The following is a 16,803-nucleotide window of genomic DNA, read 5'->3' as shown; positions in this document are numbered from 1 at the left end:
CGGGCCATATACTAGTATGCAGCTAATGCCGTTCTGAAACACTACGGAATTCCAGGTCAGTCGAGAGCTTCCGTTGAAAGCCATATAGTGTTATGAGTTGAAATTACAGGAACCACTAAGTGCTCAAATTTGGCATCGAGTGTGTCCATTTTGCTTTTATTACGTGAATCTGAGAGCAAATTTTACCGTTATGTCGTTAGTGAAAATGACACCGTCGTCAGGCTGCACAGTGCGCCTGATAAAACAGTTGTCATTCTATATTTGAGAGAATTTTGCTAAGCCCTCATTTTCAGGACCTTATCAATGACTACGTTTGCCGGAAAACCTGGCATGGTGGTGGTGGTGGTGGTGAAAACTTTTATTTTGTGAAAAAGAGTTTGGGAGCAACAGAGTGGCCCCGCTACATGGTCGGCGTCCCTAGTCCGGGACACCGCATGACGAGGCCCCGTCTCTCGCCCGTTTCACCAGAGCCCTTTGGGACTGAAGAGAGGAGCAGTTGAGGAGGGCAGTCTCCCATGCCTCTCTGGAAGGGGTAGGGGAAGGGGGTAGGTATGGATTTTGAGTACATGCCCACACCATGTGGAAGATATCACAGGTCTCCCGACAGTGCGGGCATCGCCCATCCGTGTTAGGATCGTAATGTTTTATTATTGCAGGACAGAGTAGAGTACCTGTCTGCAGGCGCCTTAAAGTTCGCTCCTCCGTCTTACTCAGCCCTTTTGCAGGGGCCGGGAAAAGGCGGTGGTTGTCGCTATAATGTGTTAATATTTCCCTGAATCGCAGCAGCGACTGGTTAGTCGCCGAGCCAGAAGAACTGGGTTGAGGAGCCCGGTGAGTAAGCGCTCGGGCAGCCGCGTCAGCGGCCTCATTAGCTCGTAAGCCCTGGTGGCCAGGAGCCCAAATGATTCGTTTGGGTGTTGGATCAGTGGCAGTCCGTCGTAGATTACAAGCAGCTAAGGGGGAGATCTCCCTTGTCAAGTAATGTTCACATGCTTTTCGGGAGTCCGTGATTATTCTCGAATTGGCGTGGGCGGCAGCCAGCGCTATCGCTACTTCCTCGGCCCGCATTGAATTCGGGGCTCCAAAAGAGAGTCCATGAACGTGCATTTCCTGGGGAACGACAGCGGCCGAGTAATATCCCGTGGGCGATTGCCCTGCTCCGTCAACATAATATACACCGGGTCGGGAGCCGTGTTGTCTCTCAAGAGCCCGAGCACGCGCTTGTCGTCTGTTTTCATGCATGTCGGTGTCCATGTTACGGGGGAGCGGGTAGACCCAGAGCCTATGGCGCCATAGTACTGGGATACGATCCGCCTCCTCTGAAGTGCAGTCGTGTTGGATGTGTAAGCGGTTTAGCAGGCGGCGCCCAGGAGCTGTCTGCATGAGCCGCGTGTATTGGTTCACGAGGTGGGCCTCCCGCCGCTCCTGGTAGGAGTTTAGCACCCCCAATGCCTTGAGTTTTGCATTAGAGGTAGCCACCGGGAGATCCAGGGCTCGCTTAGTTGTCTTGCGGATGATGCCGTCTATTCGCGCCTCGTCTTGCTTAGTAGTGCGGAGATATGGCGTGGCGCCGAGGATTCGGCTAGTCTCGAAGGCATAGACGAGCCGAAGCGCGTCTCTGCCCCGCAGACCACCCCGCTTGTTGGAAACGCGGCGGATCATGGGCCCTACCTGTTCGCCTACTCTCTTTTGTTTCGCAATAGTCGAGTCCGGTCTTAGTCTCTGGTGAATGAAAAGGCCCAGAATACGGAGCTCCCCCACCTCTCTAATAGGACCTCCTGACAGAGAGATGTATATTGCTGTCCTATCCTTTGGGTTCGCTCTGGTATGCAGAAGCTGTGATTTCGCTGGAGCACATTGGAGTTAGTTAGTTAGTTTATGGGGTTTAACGTCCCAAAGCGACTGAGGCTATGAGAGACGCCGTAGTGAAGGGCTCCGGAAATTTCGACCACCTGGGGTTCTTTAACGTGCACTGACATCGCACAGTACACGGGCCTCTAGAATTTCTCCTCCAAAGAAATTCCAGCCGCCGCGGCCGGGATCGAACCCGCGTCTTTCGGGTCAGCAGCCGAGCACCATAGCCACTGAGCCACCGCGGCGGCGGAGCACATTGGAGCCCACAGTCATTAGCATACGCATCGACTATGGAAGCAGGCTGCTGAAGGCGATCCTCCATGTCCCCAAGGCTCCCCTGAGTGGTCCAAATTGTAATATCATCTGCATATAACGCGTGTTGAATGCCTTCCACCCGGGCCAATTGGCTTGGGAGGCGCATCATAGCAATGTTGAACAGGAGCGGTGATAACACTGCTCTCTGAGGGGTACCCCGTGTTCTCATCATGTAAGGGCGGTATTCCTCGCCCTCAATCCGAAGAAAGGCCTGGCGATTAGACAAGAAATCTCTTACATACGCGTAGGTCCCAGCCCCACAATCGGTAGAACTCAAGTTGGCCGGGACGCTTCCGTGTTTCACATGGTCGAAAGCCCATTTCAGACCAAGGGCGACCATGGCTTTGTCATTGTGTTGCATAGTTGTGAGTCGTATTACATCCCTGTGCAGCTGGAGAACGACAACCTGTGCAGACATGTGAGGGCGAAACCCGAACATGGTGACTGCAAGGAAGCCCTTACTCTCCTGGCGAATTCAAGGTGTGAAATCAGTGTAGAATATATGAGGAGTATGCTTTGCAGCTAGTCATGAGATTTTCTCATTGCTAACGTCCAGCTTCTATTATCGAAATGTCGAAAAAAGCGGAAAAGAGTGCTTAGGTTATTGAGAGGATGCTGAAAAAAGTTCTGATTATTCCATAGCAAGCGCTGTAGGCTTAAATGTAATATTGAAGCTAGGAGATCATCAAGCGGTCGAACGACATATCTGAATGCGCAGTGGCACATGGCGCTCAGCCGTGCCCTTTTGATTTGTGTTTGGAGGCATACCATTTTTTTCGACCGCGAACCCAGTATTTTCAAAAGGAGGCAATAACTCTCTCCAAGGTGCCGCCGCCATACATCGCGCAGGTGTGCGCTTACGTGCAGCATACTAACGTAAGACACTTCTTGGGAGTGATCAATAAGCGCATGTAAACGTCAACTGTATTGTTTCTATGTTTTGGTCCTTACCTATGTGCAGTCACAGGCAGGTGAAACTGTACGTTTGGGCTGTAATAATTGCACTAACGAAAAAAGGACTCTGCTAGTTAAATGAAGCAGCCAAGGCTAAAAAGAAAACTTTCCTAACAGCTCATCCACGTGATTGTTGGAAGCAAATGTCATTGTATGTACCTCTCTCTCTCTCTTCCTCTTAGAAGCCTTCACTGGTTGGAAAATTAAGATACTTAAGTAAGCAGTCGTCCTATTCCAGGTTCTGTCCCTTGTTGAAATTTGTTCAACGCTAGCTGTTTGCTAGTCGACATAACAGTTTTTCTTCAGTTGCATGCAGCAAGCGGTGGTGCTGAGGCAAACTAGAAACGTTTGTCCAGATTTCCTACATGCTCCATACCACGAATAAACCCAAAGCAGTTTGAATTAGCATGCCATAAACATTTCCCAGAACGCTGTCTTCACTAGAAGAAGCGTACTAATGCTAACTATAACGACGAAAATATTATGCACGGGTTTTAAATGGTCGTTCGTGCCAGGGCTCTCCACCATGCAGTGTTTTATTCCGGCCAGTGACTGACCAGTAAACATGGCAGACCTTAGCAATAAATACGAAGGAAGCCAGCAATCATGGAAAGCAAGAATTATGGGGGAATGGTTCTATTTTTTTATAATTTTCAATGGAGGTCAATGGGAAATCAACACCGTAATTATTTTATACCTGGAAGATAACAACTGATTTGAAAGTTGAAGAAAAAAAATGAATGGTCAGGTAGAACGCTGCAATACTTTTTAGTTTGTTTTGTTTCACAGACTTTTGTTCAAAGATGGATGTTTTATTCAGAAGACCGCACTTTCCTTTTTCTTCCCCGGGTCACGACTTTGCTATACAATGACATCTTTGCCGTGGAGGCGCATGTAGCCCTGTTTTCTGCAGCGGGAGTGTTGTCTGGACGATTCAAACCTCTTACCTCTCCATACGGTGCCGACAAAAGCAGCCGCTATAATCCGCCGGAGGTCAGTGCACTGGAATCTATCGATAGTCTTCTTTCTTTCTTTCAAGAAGATTAACAAGTTCGGGGGAGAGCCCCTCACGAGTTATTCCGTTAAGAGTATCCCACGAAGAGCACAGTACCTTCTGCTCTCTCTCATTGCTCTAGACAATTGTCAAAATAATGACTGCATTTTACTGTTGCACACTTGTTTACGACCACTTTGCAAACATCTTCATGGTCGTTGTCCACTCGCTGTGCTTACAAAGCTGCAAAAGTGAACAAGGAACACCACGGTTTACATAGCAGATAGACGATACAGAGAAATTACGATTCACGCATCAGGAGAAATGTGAACATACTTAAAAAGGTCACGTTCGACTGAAATAGAGCTTTTAATATTCGCTATACAAGAAAGCAATCAAAATTGTCCCCCGGGCATTGCGACAGTCCGGCAACAATAGGATCAGAAACGTGGAGTTCCATAAGACTGGCGAGCTCTGTCGGTGGTGCGCTGAGTCATCGACAGTCATGGTGACCATAGCCGTTGTGCGGTAGCGCATTCTTCAATTGAACCTAATTGATATTACTAACAGCACAGGCTGAATTGCGGAACTGAGCACCCTTCTCTCATAGACGAGCTACTTCTGATAGTTACCTCTTGCTAAAGTGGGCCCCGCATACACACAAATGTCTACTCTGTAAACGCTCACTCACCCTCCATATGGGGCGCGCGTCGCCTTTGGTTATGGAGAAGGGAAGATTCGAAAAAATGCTAGTCATTTCTGCCCCAGACAACTTTGCTGCTTTAGAGGGATAGGGATAGTGTAAGGCGACACAGATGCAAAGATACACGCTCTCCGGCGGCAATCGGAGCATTTTTCTTCGTTCCGGTATATTCGACATCACGCAAAGAAACGCTTTTTTGTACCCTTTTTTTCTGTAACGCAGTTGTCCTAGGTATGGGTCTTACGTGACGAATCAGATGAGTGTTAAAGTAAAGAAAAAAAATGAATAACGCTTTACCGTAGTTAGGCGACAGGCCAATTGTGTGTGCTAGATTTTCACTTTCACTTTGGTTTCAATTCGACGCTCGGTTTTCAGTCAGGCAGGCTGAAAACATAGATCGGCGAAATCAATGAGTGGGACCCTTTGTACTAGCGGATTTAAACTTGAGAGGTCTTTTAAATTCCGCAATATGCGGAATTCGTCACTCTCTCGATTACATTCATAGATCACTGGGAGGTCTCATTTCAATCCTGATACAAAAATGGCGCAGCGATTAAGCGATGCGCCGCAGCCCAGTGATGGCAGTGTCAGCTATCGCTGTGTCTTCATAAAGCGAGGCAGCTCTTACCGAGAAACCAGAGACAGACAGAGGCAGCCAGCGTCGACTGACACACAGCGGCGAAATCGGTCAGTGAGGTCTCAGTGCTAACGTGCTAAAGCGCAACGGCAGTCGTCAGCTAGAGTTGATCAGAATGGTGCACAGAGTCGGTTGGCATGATGTTCCGGTCACGAGCAATTTACACCAGAGCGAGCTCATTAATATGCGCCAGTTTTTTCATTCTTATGGCATGCTATAATCAGCTATGCGTAGCCGCGGTACGTAGCAGTGCCACTTCAGCGCCGTCGGTCACTTGTGCCTCATTTGTACAGTCGGCGGCTTGGCCATCTGGCGGCGTTTTAATGTTCGTGCCTGCTTGAGACTGACTGTCCCTGCTGCCGTGAACTTCAGGCTGCGATTGTACCCATGCGCTTGCGCTGTCTTCAGCCGTTGATGTTTCTGTCGCTGCCACGAGCGTAGCCTGCGCTAGTTTCAAATTGGTCCTCCTGGCCTTTAGCTGGTCGATGTAGGGGCGGCGTTTCTCCCTGCCTGCTGTATTTACGGTTGCCATGCTTGAACCGTCGGTGGACTGTACCACACCTGGCTTCCATTTGTCGCCCACTCCGTAGTTCTTGAACCAGATTTTCTTGTGCAGCGGTTTTCCGCTGTTGCGCGCCACGCACCTGCAGACGCAAAGCGTTGTGACCCGATATTGTGCAATAAACAGCCTGGTTGATAGATATCCGAGAATCATGGAAGCCAGTGTTTTCCCGCTTGGTAGAGAAGTACAGCCGGTCAAATCTTTAGCTGGCGTGCGTGACGGCCGCGTTTTACGTGCTCCTGGTGCTTATTACGGAGCAAACTTGCGAAAATGTCCAATTTAAGCACAAGCTCACTAAGCCCGTGCTTACTATTGAGTTTTCCGCAAGTTTGCATCTTCCGAAAGCGCAGGAGCGCAGAAAAAGCGCCCATCGCGCACGCCAGCTAAAGATTTGGCCGGCTGTACGCCGATAATGAGAAAGAATGCGGTCCAGACGATTTTTCAGACTACCGCGCGTATTTTTGTTTAACCCGGCGTACCGCCCTTTCCACCAGACCTTTAGACTGTGGCTTGTAGGGAGCTGTCCGCGTATGACAGATGCCACTGAGCTTCATATATGTCCTGAACGGCTCGCTAGTAAACTGCGGCCCGTTGTCCGTCACAAGGGTCCTCCGCAAGAACGTAGTCTATAATGCTTCACTTGTTTGTCCCGAACTGGCAGCCTTCACTGCAGTTACCTCGATCCATTTGGTATAAGAATCCAGCACAATCATCAGCATGTAACCTTCCATAGGACCCGCAAAATCAACGTGTATTCTAGACCACGGCTCCTCTGTTTCCGGCCAAGGAACGGGTAGTCGAGCAGGGGGCATGCTGCCACATTCCATGAATGTTGGACAAGCTTTGACCAGCTTCTTGTTGACTCTTGTCGCTCCGCAGCGCGAAATACGTTTCCCGCAGAATTTTGCGCTTTGCGCTTTGCTTGCCTGTCTGTGCAGCAGCGACCAACCGCTTATCTTTTCTGTGCTGACAGCGGGCTCAGCGTCCTGCTCTGTTTTCGCAGCTGAATACATTGTGACGCTTGACTCATTTTCTCCGCCATTAGCAGCGTTTTGGGCCTGCTTGGCCGTCTTCTCCCCGCTGCGTGCAGCTACGCAAGGGCCGCTAAGAGACCGAGGCGTGCCTTCAGTACCGCTGACTCACCGACGACTGCAGCACTGATGTCGCAGAGCGTTGGGAAGGCCAGAAGGAACAGATGAAGAATTATAAAAACGAGACTAAGATCATTTAGTCGATAGCCTGTGCTACAAATGGCTGCAGCAGATAGCTACAGACCCGCTGCGGTGGCTCAGTAGCTAAGGCGCTCGACTACCGAGCCGGAGTATACCCGGGTTCAAACCCGACCGCGGCGACCTCGTTTCGATGGAGGCGGAACACAGAAGGCACCCATGCGCTGTGCGATGTCAGAGCACGTTAAAGGTCCCAGGTGGTCGAAATTATTTCGGAGACGTCCACTACGGCACCACTTCCTTCCTTTCTTTTCTCAGTCCCACCTTCCTTCCCTTTCGGCGTGGTTCAGGTGTCCACTGAGATATGTGAGACAGATACTGCCCCATTTCCTTTCCTGAAAAACTAACCAATTATTTAGATAGCTACAGACGCTGAAGACAGGCAGAGTAGCCTAAACCATTCGCAACAGAGTGTTCTTTCGCCCACTTTGGAGCGCTCTAAGCACTGAGATGAACCTTTTTACGTGGTGGGCTCGATTCTCTCGTGAAGATTTGCCTCTAGTTTTGGTGCCGGCTTCAATACACGAATTACGCATGGGAGTTTTAAATGGCTTGGCAAAAATAGCTGAGGTAGTCTGTATTTAAACTCGGGCTGTCTCCTGTAGTTGGGAGAAAAAAAATTCGTTGCCACTGTTCCCGCAAAATTTGATTTTATTGAGAAAGTTCTTCGCTACTGTTTTTATTCAGGTTTTATTAAAGTTTCAAAAGCCCGAAACACTGCAGACAACTTCTCTTGCTTCAGCGCTTATAACGTTAAATATCCCGACATCCAAAAAGGAGTGAAAGATTTCACATGGTTTTCAATTAATATCTTTTAACCGCTGCCCTGTTTTTGCTGGAGCTGCTGGAGTTCTAAGCGTTGTGCTTCTTCTTGTAGGTATTTTTTGTATGTTTCTGAACACTTGGGGATGTTCTTGCAGCAGCCCGGAAACACTTCACCGTAATCACCAAGTAGACATAAGGGGGCGCGAAGACTCTTGCACCTGCAAGAAATGTTAGGCGATGATTTGACATATCCATTGAGGTTTGCATGCGGTTACGGCCTAAACTATTAGTATTTTAACCACGGCTTGTCTTCGGCCATAAACGCTAGGACGACCGACAAGGAAGCAAAAGATTTCATTTTAACGCAGTGCGCTGGATCGAACAACGAAAACTTACGACAGAAAATAGGACTGCCTGGCATCAAAAACATTAAAATAAGACTGCCTGGCATCAAAAACCTTAAAAACTTCACAGATGCTATTCATTTCTTGTCTCGCTGGTTCCTGTAAAATAAGTGCGTAAAGCAGGTTGCAAGCTTCGTTTCCCACAACCTGATCTAAGCTAATAATGCTCAACAACACATTGCTTTGGTTTGGTTCAGTGTAGTGTTTAGTGCTGAATATTTGACAACTTTACTTTTCTTCAAAAGGGTAGATATTTGGTTATGCTGTTGCACAATTTCGAGCTCTCTCTCTCTCTTTCTCTGTGTGTGTGTGTGTGTGTGTGCGCGTGTGCGTGTGCGTGCGTGTGTGTGTGTGTGTGCGCGTGCGCGTGTGTGTGTACGCGCGTGCGTGCGTGTGTGTGTGTGTTTGTGCGTGCACGTGCGCGTGCGTGCGTGTGTGTGTGTGTGTGCGCGTGTGTGCGCGTGTGTGCGCGTGTGTGTGTGCGAGTGCGTGTGTGTGTGTGTGTGCGCGCCCGTTTGAGAGAGAGAGAGAGAGTGCGGGCGCCCTATTGTGCGGGTCTTGGTCGCGCTACTTATTTTTTGGTTCACTGCCTGTTTTATGAGCAAGAATAAATGTGTTGGGCACATAAAATATGTGCATATGTGTTCATAATAGCTGCTGCCGTTGTGAAGCGAGCGATGGCTGGTGTAAATTTTTTACACTGCCTTTCTTATGCTGGAATAACTTTTAAGAGCGTTATATCTTAATATTCACGTTTGTCAAGGACGCGTCTGTCTTCAGTAAAAGTCAAATTGACCAAAACTGTAACGATGTGAACCCACTATACAAGAGCAATCGTGGGCGCCTCGCGCCTAAACTGATGCCTATACTTTCGATCCGTTACATATGTGCCAGTATAGCGGCCATCGAAGTGGGACCTCCCCCACCTCCAGGAACACCATTTGGATAAAATTTGGGAGACATCCGTTTGTCACAGAATGTTCGAAGTGCGTGAGATGACTTTGCATTCTCCTGAGGACAAAATAACTGATTGAGATGAAGCCCAATATATGTGTGTGATTCGCAACGACAACCTTTCCGGCCCCAAACCTTGCACTCCGAAGACCTTCAGACAGCCATTACGGCTGAACCGCTTGTCTCAGGGTGTCCGGGATAGTGTAAAACGATTTGTCATGTTGTAATGCACACATTTATAAAATTTGTAGTGCTGATATAGCGATGAAATGTACCGGATATAACGAAGGTGGCTGTAAATCACAATAGTAGTGCAAAATCCAAGAGATAGATGGCGTTATTTGTGTATTAGAAGGGACGTTTCCGTATAAGAATCATCCGCGGATGTTTGGATTTGGTCTTATCCACGTTTGCTGAGCACACCGAAGTCATCACATGTAGCTCCCGCCCCTACTGCTCTTACGACTGAGGCAGTGTTGGAGGAGAATTTGTTTCAGTAAAGGCTGTTGTAGAACATTATGAAAACGCTACTCTTTAGGCTCTGCAGGGCGGCTTTTGAGGTATTGCATGCATCTTTAAGGATGAGGAAATGTAAATGCAGGCAGACCACTTTCGGCAAGGAAGCTGTCGCAAATTTTCATGTCCTGTGGGGCATAATAAGGGCTGAAACTGCATTGCATTCCGACGTTATGACCCGATGAGATTGCAGTGCAGAACTATATGGAGCACAGCGCAACACAGTATCACGTAGGATAATGGTGGAAATCATCGCAAGCACCAGAGGAGCAAAACTGCAGAGGTGGTGTCAGTCCTGTCTAATACTTCCACACTCGAGTACTAGCAGAGCGTCATGGGTGTCTTTCACAAACGGTGTCTTTCACAAACATTGGCGGGTGGCAGTAGCAAAAATTTACGACTGACGATACTCCTCTCTTAAGTATCCTGCTTTGCGCTGGCTAGTCTAAACGCTGTAATATTCGTTCTGTCAAATTGGCTAGCGCGTTCATGGGCAGTATCTGAAGCCCATGCTACGTACGTTTGAGCTGCCGTATGTTTTCGTACTCTTCACTTTCCTGCTACGTGGCGACTAAGAGGCATTTTGAAGCGTTTGAAGCATGTTCACGACCATGAGTCCCGTCCGATGGCGGTAAAACTGCACGAAGCGAGAGCCGAGGTGCATGCTGTGTGTGATCGCACGTATCACCCATGCGCGCCCCACGTAAAGACGACGAAGGCAGCGTGAATCACATACAGAGTTGTTTTCACGTCGTCATAGAACGCAGCTACGGGAGGGCCGTCGTGGGTCGTGAGTACCATAACTGTGCTATAAAAGCCGTTCCTTACGAAAGACATTGCAGGCAGTATAAAGTGTGATCTTCAAAAAGGAAGACGAAATTGGCACCGCACTGATCATTAAAGCTGTTTCAGACATTATAATTTTGTTTATGGGAAATGCCAATGTTCCAAAAGAGCAACATGACAAGAGACCTGCTTAGCCATTGTTAATGCGGCTACATTTTTTTTCATAGTTATCTTTAAAGGCACGGGCGAATTGTCGTCTTTAAGCGACTGCTTCATAGTGCTGCGTATAAAATGTTAAACGGGGCATGATTCGGAGGCGTTAAGTCCGCATCTCTTGGACGCACCACTTCGCACCACTTCTGTGCCAGTGAAGGACTTGAAGCAAGTGTCCCAATCTGCGATTCCTCGTGTACTGCACGGAATTACTAATGCAACCACCTGTTATCTCTAAGGTTAGAGAAACCTCCCACACGAGGTCTACTCTTTGTTCACGTTCCAACGACAATTTTGTGCACTGAAGACATCTTAAAAAAGGCAGACATAAAACGTTCACAGTAGATCATAGCTTTTTTACGCAGGTGCCTCATAGTGTGGGAATCGCCGATCACGCGTAGCCATGTTCCCGGAGACCTTGCTGTACTACCTCCCAGAAGTTTTCCTTCTTGTGCTGCCCGAAGTAAAGTGATGGGGCACGTGTCAATCGGCCATGCAATTCACGGCCATGCATGCAATTCACACCTGGCCTTAAGTTTGCCGATACCGCACGAACGTAACTTCGCTGTCTGAGAGCCTGACTACACTAATCCAATAGGGTCGCCCCCGTTCCATGTGACTTTCATGGCCACTCCTATAAAGAACCCTCTACAAGTCTTCAGCTTCATTGGACACAATATACCGCACACAGGCATACTCTTTTACTCCTCCTCATTCTGCTTCTCACAGGCCGGTAGATGTTCTACAACAAATGAAAGTGACTGCCAGGGTGATTTCTTCCTGCGATACTCAGAGCGCGCTCTTCACATGTCTAAGGACGCATTTTGTGCTTGAATGCTGCTTTTATATGGTCATGTGGAGTAGAATTCTGGAACTACAGACTGCAATACAGGTTCTTCAGATTTATTAAGCCAATTGCAGGAGCTGCAAATTAACAACTAAAATGGTGCATCGCACCACAGAACAGGAAAATCTGAAAAAGTAATGTTAGCCAAGTACGCATTTCGCTGATTTCGAATAGCAAGTATAAAGTGTCGACCTTTTTTAGCGTACAATTAACTCTATGCAGTAATAAATTCTCGACTTGGAATACCACGGCGCATTTCAACCTGATGATTTTAGTGGTAAGTCTGAGGAGCAGGACAAAACTGAATGTGAATAAAAAAAGAAGGTTGTTACGGAAATGTTTTAAGTAACAAAAAAAGAAGTGTCAAAAACCAATTTGCGTAATTTCTTGAAGATTAATAAGAAAGAAGGAATGCTTGTTAAAAGGACACCAATATTCAAGGAAAAGAAAAATAATCCAGAACGACTACTGAAATGCGAACCTCATGAATGTAAAGCTTCTGTAGCAGAGCGCAAAAGTTGATGAAGATAATTTAAAGAGTGTGCACCACGGTCAATTAAAAGTTGGGCGTTGGTGACATAACTTGGGACTTAATGCAAGGGAGAAACTATTGAGACGCAAGCATATGCTGAATACAGACAGAAGTAGCGTGCTCACTGACACGAAATAGACTATTAAACAAATATGCAACAGTGTCATCAATAAAAGCAAGCAGCCTCAAGCTATTCTTTTTGGCTACGATACACATATCGTTGTCATCATTGTGGCACGTCTACAAGATTAAATTCATAAAGGATATGTTTTAGTACGAGAGCATTTACATTATTGTATTGTAGAAACCACCCAGTTTCTCCATAGCAAATTCTCTGCTTTGCCGAGACGGTCTTGACGTTGTTATAACCACCGCCAAGTTCTAAAATATCAGAAGAATGTTCCAGTATTTGCCATTGGATTATAGTTCGGGATTATAGAACCGCAATCAGTCTTCCGTGTTAATATACAAACTAATCGCTATGAATCCACCTTGAACTGTGTTTTCAGACAGGCAGGCTTCGAAAATTAGGGGCGTCCTTTGAAATATTTTGGAGTGGGCCAACCTCTAAATGCTATTGCGTTTTCTTCGTTAAGAATGTGGCCAAGACAAGGAGCTTTTCTACACCGTTATTATGTCTTTATGCGGAATGAATTGATACGCTTCTTTTTTACTGAAGAGTAATCCTGCAATGCTAGACCGTGAAACTGCCAACTGTAACAGTGCTTCCCTAATGTCATAATGGGCTGTCTCATCATGCGCTCGCCTATATCTTGCGCCCTATTCTTGCTTATAATAAGACCGCACCATTTGAAACCATGTTTGCAAAAGATTTCGCGTGTGCTAAGGTTGACAGCGTAGAAAATTACTTTGAAGTTTGCCTTAGGATCATTGACGGAGCTGATGCCGCTAAGCTTTTGCTCAGTTTTAAAGTCGTGCACTCATGCTGTAGAGCAGATTTGATAATGACCAAAGTGTAAAGATTCTGTACATCTAATTCATGGGTGACGTTATGTACCTTGTCCTAGGAAAGAAAGCGAATGCTCTTCAGGGGACTACGTGCACCTATTAGTATCATCCAAATGAGTTAGGCTCCTTTGAGCGAAGATGTGAGGCCTGCTAAACGACTTTACTGTCAAATCATTTGCTCCTCTTCATTCATAATGCTTCGGAAAAATTTTGGAACTATTTTCAGCAACAATCCGTACTGGCAACGATCCATATAAGCACATTGCTCACCAAAAAATGTGTTATTGCTGTGAAATTTAGCGTGGTTATCTTTGCGCGTTTTCTAAAACCGCCTTCAATCTTCCAACTGAAGTTTTATGTTCCATGCCTGAGCATTTTCGAATAGAGCAACGCGGCATATCTAGAATGCTACTATTTTTTAAGGGCGTCTCTCATACCCTTAGTCGCTTTGGGACGTTAAACCCCATAAGCCAAACCTATTTTTTAAGTAAATGCGAGTCCTGGTCCTAACGATATGGGTTCCGGAAAGTTCTAGCGTCAACGTTAATACGACCCCGAATAAAGGTCCTCGGAAAAACAGTACCCGGAAGAAAGGTCCCGATTTGCAAAGTAGAAAAAAAGTGTCCCAAAATGAGTGTCATCCAACGTATCCTAACATGCAGTGACAAGCATGCGGGCACCTCTGATGGGACGGATTTAAAATCTTTTCCGATTGAAGGAATCACTGAGTCATTAACTCAACGGGATGGTCAGAACAACGCAAGCGTGGGGGTAGTTTATCACAGAAGGCTCGGAAGACTTGCACCAGAAAAACAGGGTAATGATAGCGTACGTGGCACAAGTACTGCGCGTGTACTGTAAAAAAGTAGAGCTATCACATGAGCCGAACTAAACATAAAGGTTGTGGTAGTTCAGTGCCTGTCGTAATGCACCTGGAGACAGCAGCTTCGGTAATTATACGAGTTAGCAGACCTTATGCAGTGCGTTAAAAGTTGTATACTTCTCCCAGTATTTTTTTGAATTGTGCGGAATTTATTTTAAGAATGGAGACTATCAAGTTGAACCAAGGAGGCTGAAAGGTATGGTTTCATGGCTTTATGTACCCAAAAGAAAAAGATATTGCTGGGTTTCTTCTTCGCAAGCTGCAACACTGCAAGCTACAGCGAATACACATGTCGTCATGGAAACCACTAAAGAACGAACGGATGCGGGGCGTCCATAAAAAAATGGCTGAGGCTTAGCTAAGGTTAAGCCTAGTCAGATGCGAAGCATATTAATGGCTAGGCTTGGTAATACATGGCTTTCCTTGGTTGACGTTCATCCCGCTCTTCATCGGTCTCTGTGGCACGCTGAAGCTTTCGCTTCTGGTTAAAAATCAGCCCTGCTTCTAGGCGGCATCCCAACACCTGGCCGCCTCGTAAGTGCCCGGAGAGCGAGGCAAGCTCAGCTTTATACCGCTGCTGTAGCGTCACGTGGTCAGCTGCAGCGCCTCTGATGTGGAGCCTCCACCGCCGCGGCCGACCGCGCGAGCCGGCAGCCCATCTCTCCTCTGCTGTGACGTCATGTTGTCACGTGGTGTCACGTGGTCACGCTAAAGGTCAATGGTAGCTCCACCGCCGCGCTCGACGGGCTGTAGTGTAGGTCTAGTAATATGCTCTGCATAAAAATGGTGGCGGCGAAAAGGAAGCGGCCCCTGAAAAGTGCCTCTCTGGAAGGGCTTTGCCTTGGCATGACCTGAGCGGCATGACTTTGGTGCGATCTTCATGGTTGCATCTATTCTGCTATTTATGGAAGAGTGCAATAATGAGGGCAATTTTTGTCAGGAATTCATTCTTTAGGTAATTTTTCACTTGAGGACATTTTTTTCTTGGAGGGCACTTCCTCGGGGGATCTTTATTCTGGGGACATTTTTTCCAGGGCCGTATTTTCCGAGGTCGTTTTTACCAGGGACGTTTTCTCCTACACCTTGAGATATGCTCTAAGCGTTTGGCATGGCTACCCAGAAATTGATTCTCATTTCTTATTGACAAGTTTTTATTCTTATCTTTGATCTTGTACTCTACCTTGAGATTAGAGGGTGGCGCGTGTCGTTAATATTCACAAGAAATGTCACATCACGTTGGTCAATAATTATCGCCGCCTTTTTGTGGACCTACTTTGCTGCAGATTTCATCAACATATTGTTGACAGTTGGAACAAAAGTTTTCTTGAAGACAACGAGATATTATCAGCTGTCTAACACGATGTTAGAACGAGTTTTCGACAGTTAGTCAACTCACATGCATCATTCACAGTTTTGTTTAAATTATTGACAATTCTGGCCTGGTTCAGGTCATTTATTTATTTCTTTCTTTTACCCCAGGGCCTTAAAGGCATTGCAGAGGGGAGTGGGCGGAAAAGTTTACAACAAAGGAAAAATGGGCACATAAAGAGAATAATCCGGTGTATGCAATGTTAGCTAAGACAATAAATCAATAAACACATTAGTGCAGCACAAAACTGTCATAGTTAATACAACATTGGCCAACTTATTACAACATTAGCGAAATTTATTTAAATGAGTAATCGATACAGTTTCATGGATACATTTCATACAGTTTTTTCCGGGTTTCGGCAAAGCATTTGTTTTAGTTCTGCACTGTGAACTCATTCACACCTTCGAACAATTGGTCTTCCTTCTTTCAGTGCTAACTGGGTTTCTGCTTGCCGATGTAACCAGTGTAAATATTTAGGCATCAATGACATGCGCTATGACAAGTTCTTCTCTCTGCTGGTGTCACACAAGGGAGTGTCATGAGGTGATTATGGTTCCTAATATGTATGAAAGACTATATAAATGCCGTTCCTCAATCCAGTTCTAACTACGTAGTTTGCTGTGTATTGTTAAAAAAATTGAGATTCCGAAAGTTCAAGTTTCAAGCCTAAATGACGTCAGTGAGCAGACAGAGAAACTGTGGTTTAACCTTCAATTTGTCAAGACAGTATTTATGGGATTGAGTGCGCTCACAAACATTCACTTTTTTTTATAACAGCCGCCTAGCACGACTCCTTTCAAAAGTTAGACTTCAAGTACCCTGCACTACCGCTAATGAGCAACATTAGCTGAAAAAAAACGTAATGATACCATGAGCTTTTCTTTGAGTAAGGATTGCTTTGTGAAACAAAGCAAAATAAGTCCATGCTAACATTGGACTTTCGGCATACGCCACCACGATTAGAATGAAACACAAGTTTGTGTGCACTGTCTGAGATCGCGACTAAAGTAAAGTTAATGCGCTAAAAAGGATTCAACATAGGGCAGTGTATTTTGCATTTTTATGCGAAGCATACTAGCCGCACAACCGAGGTCTTCCTTGCTGAGCCGCGCGCGGCCGCGTAGCTACCACTTGACCTACATCGGCGCACCACGTGCTATGACGTCACAACAGCTGTGAAAGCTGGGGCTCAACTCGTGCGCTCGCTTGCGGACGCGCAGCCTCCACCGGCGGTATGCTTCGCATCCTAGGCTTAACCATAAGCTAAGCCAGGCCATTTTTTAAATACTGAGCCACTGACTCCGTAGAAAGTAC

General features: G+C 46.6%; 1 protein-coding gene across 2 annotated transcripts; it reads right to left on the bottom strand.

Moving 5' to 3' along the window:
- Positions 1–417: 417 nt before the first annotated feature.
- Positions 418–2,341, bottom strand: LOC149348672 (uncharacterized). 2 transcript variants are annotated; one of them, XM_089588254.1, is made up of 2 exons: positions 2,077–2,341; positions 418–1,847 (listed from the first exon to the last, which is right to left on the bottom strand). In XM_089588254.1, exons 1-2 carry the CDS (start codon positions 2,339–2,341, stop codon positions 418–420), a joined length of 1,695 nt encoding a protein of 564 aa, XP_089444380.1. The 2 variants fall into 2 exon arrangements, with proteins under 2 accessions (XP_089444380.1, XP_089444381.1); XM_089588255.1 differs by having other exon boundaries at positions 2,086–2,341.
- Positions 2,342–16,803: the final 14,462 nt, after the last annotated feature.

This window comes from Amblyomma mixtum, chromosome 4 (assembly GCF_055824585.1).
Source record: "Amblyomma mixtum isolate Tamu chromosome 4, ASM5582458v1, whole genome shotgun sequence".
NCBI lineage: Eukaryota > Metazoa > Arthropoda > Arachnida > Ixodida > Ixodidae > Amblyomma > Amblyomma mixtum.
The sequence above is the reverse complement of the archived record's forward strand: the minus strand, read 5'-3'. Positions and strand labels throughout refer to the sequence as shown.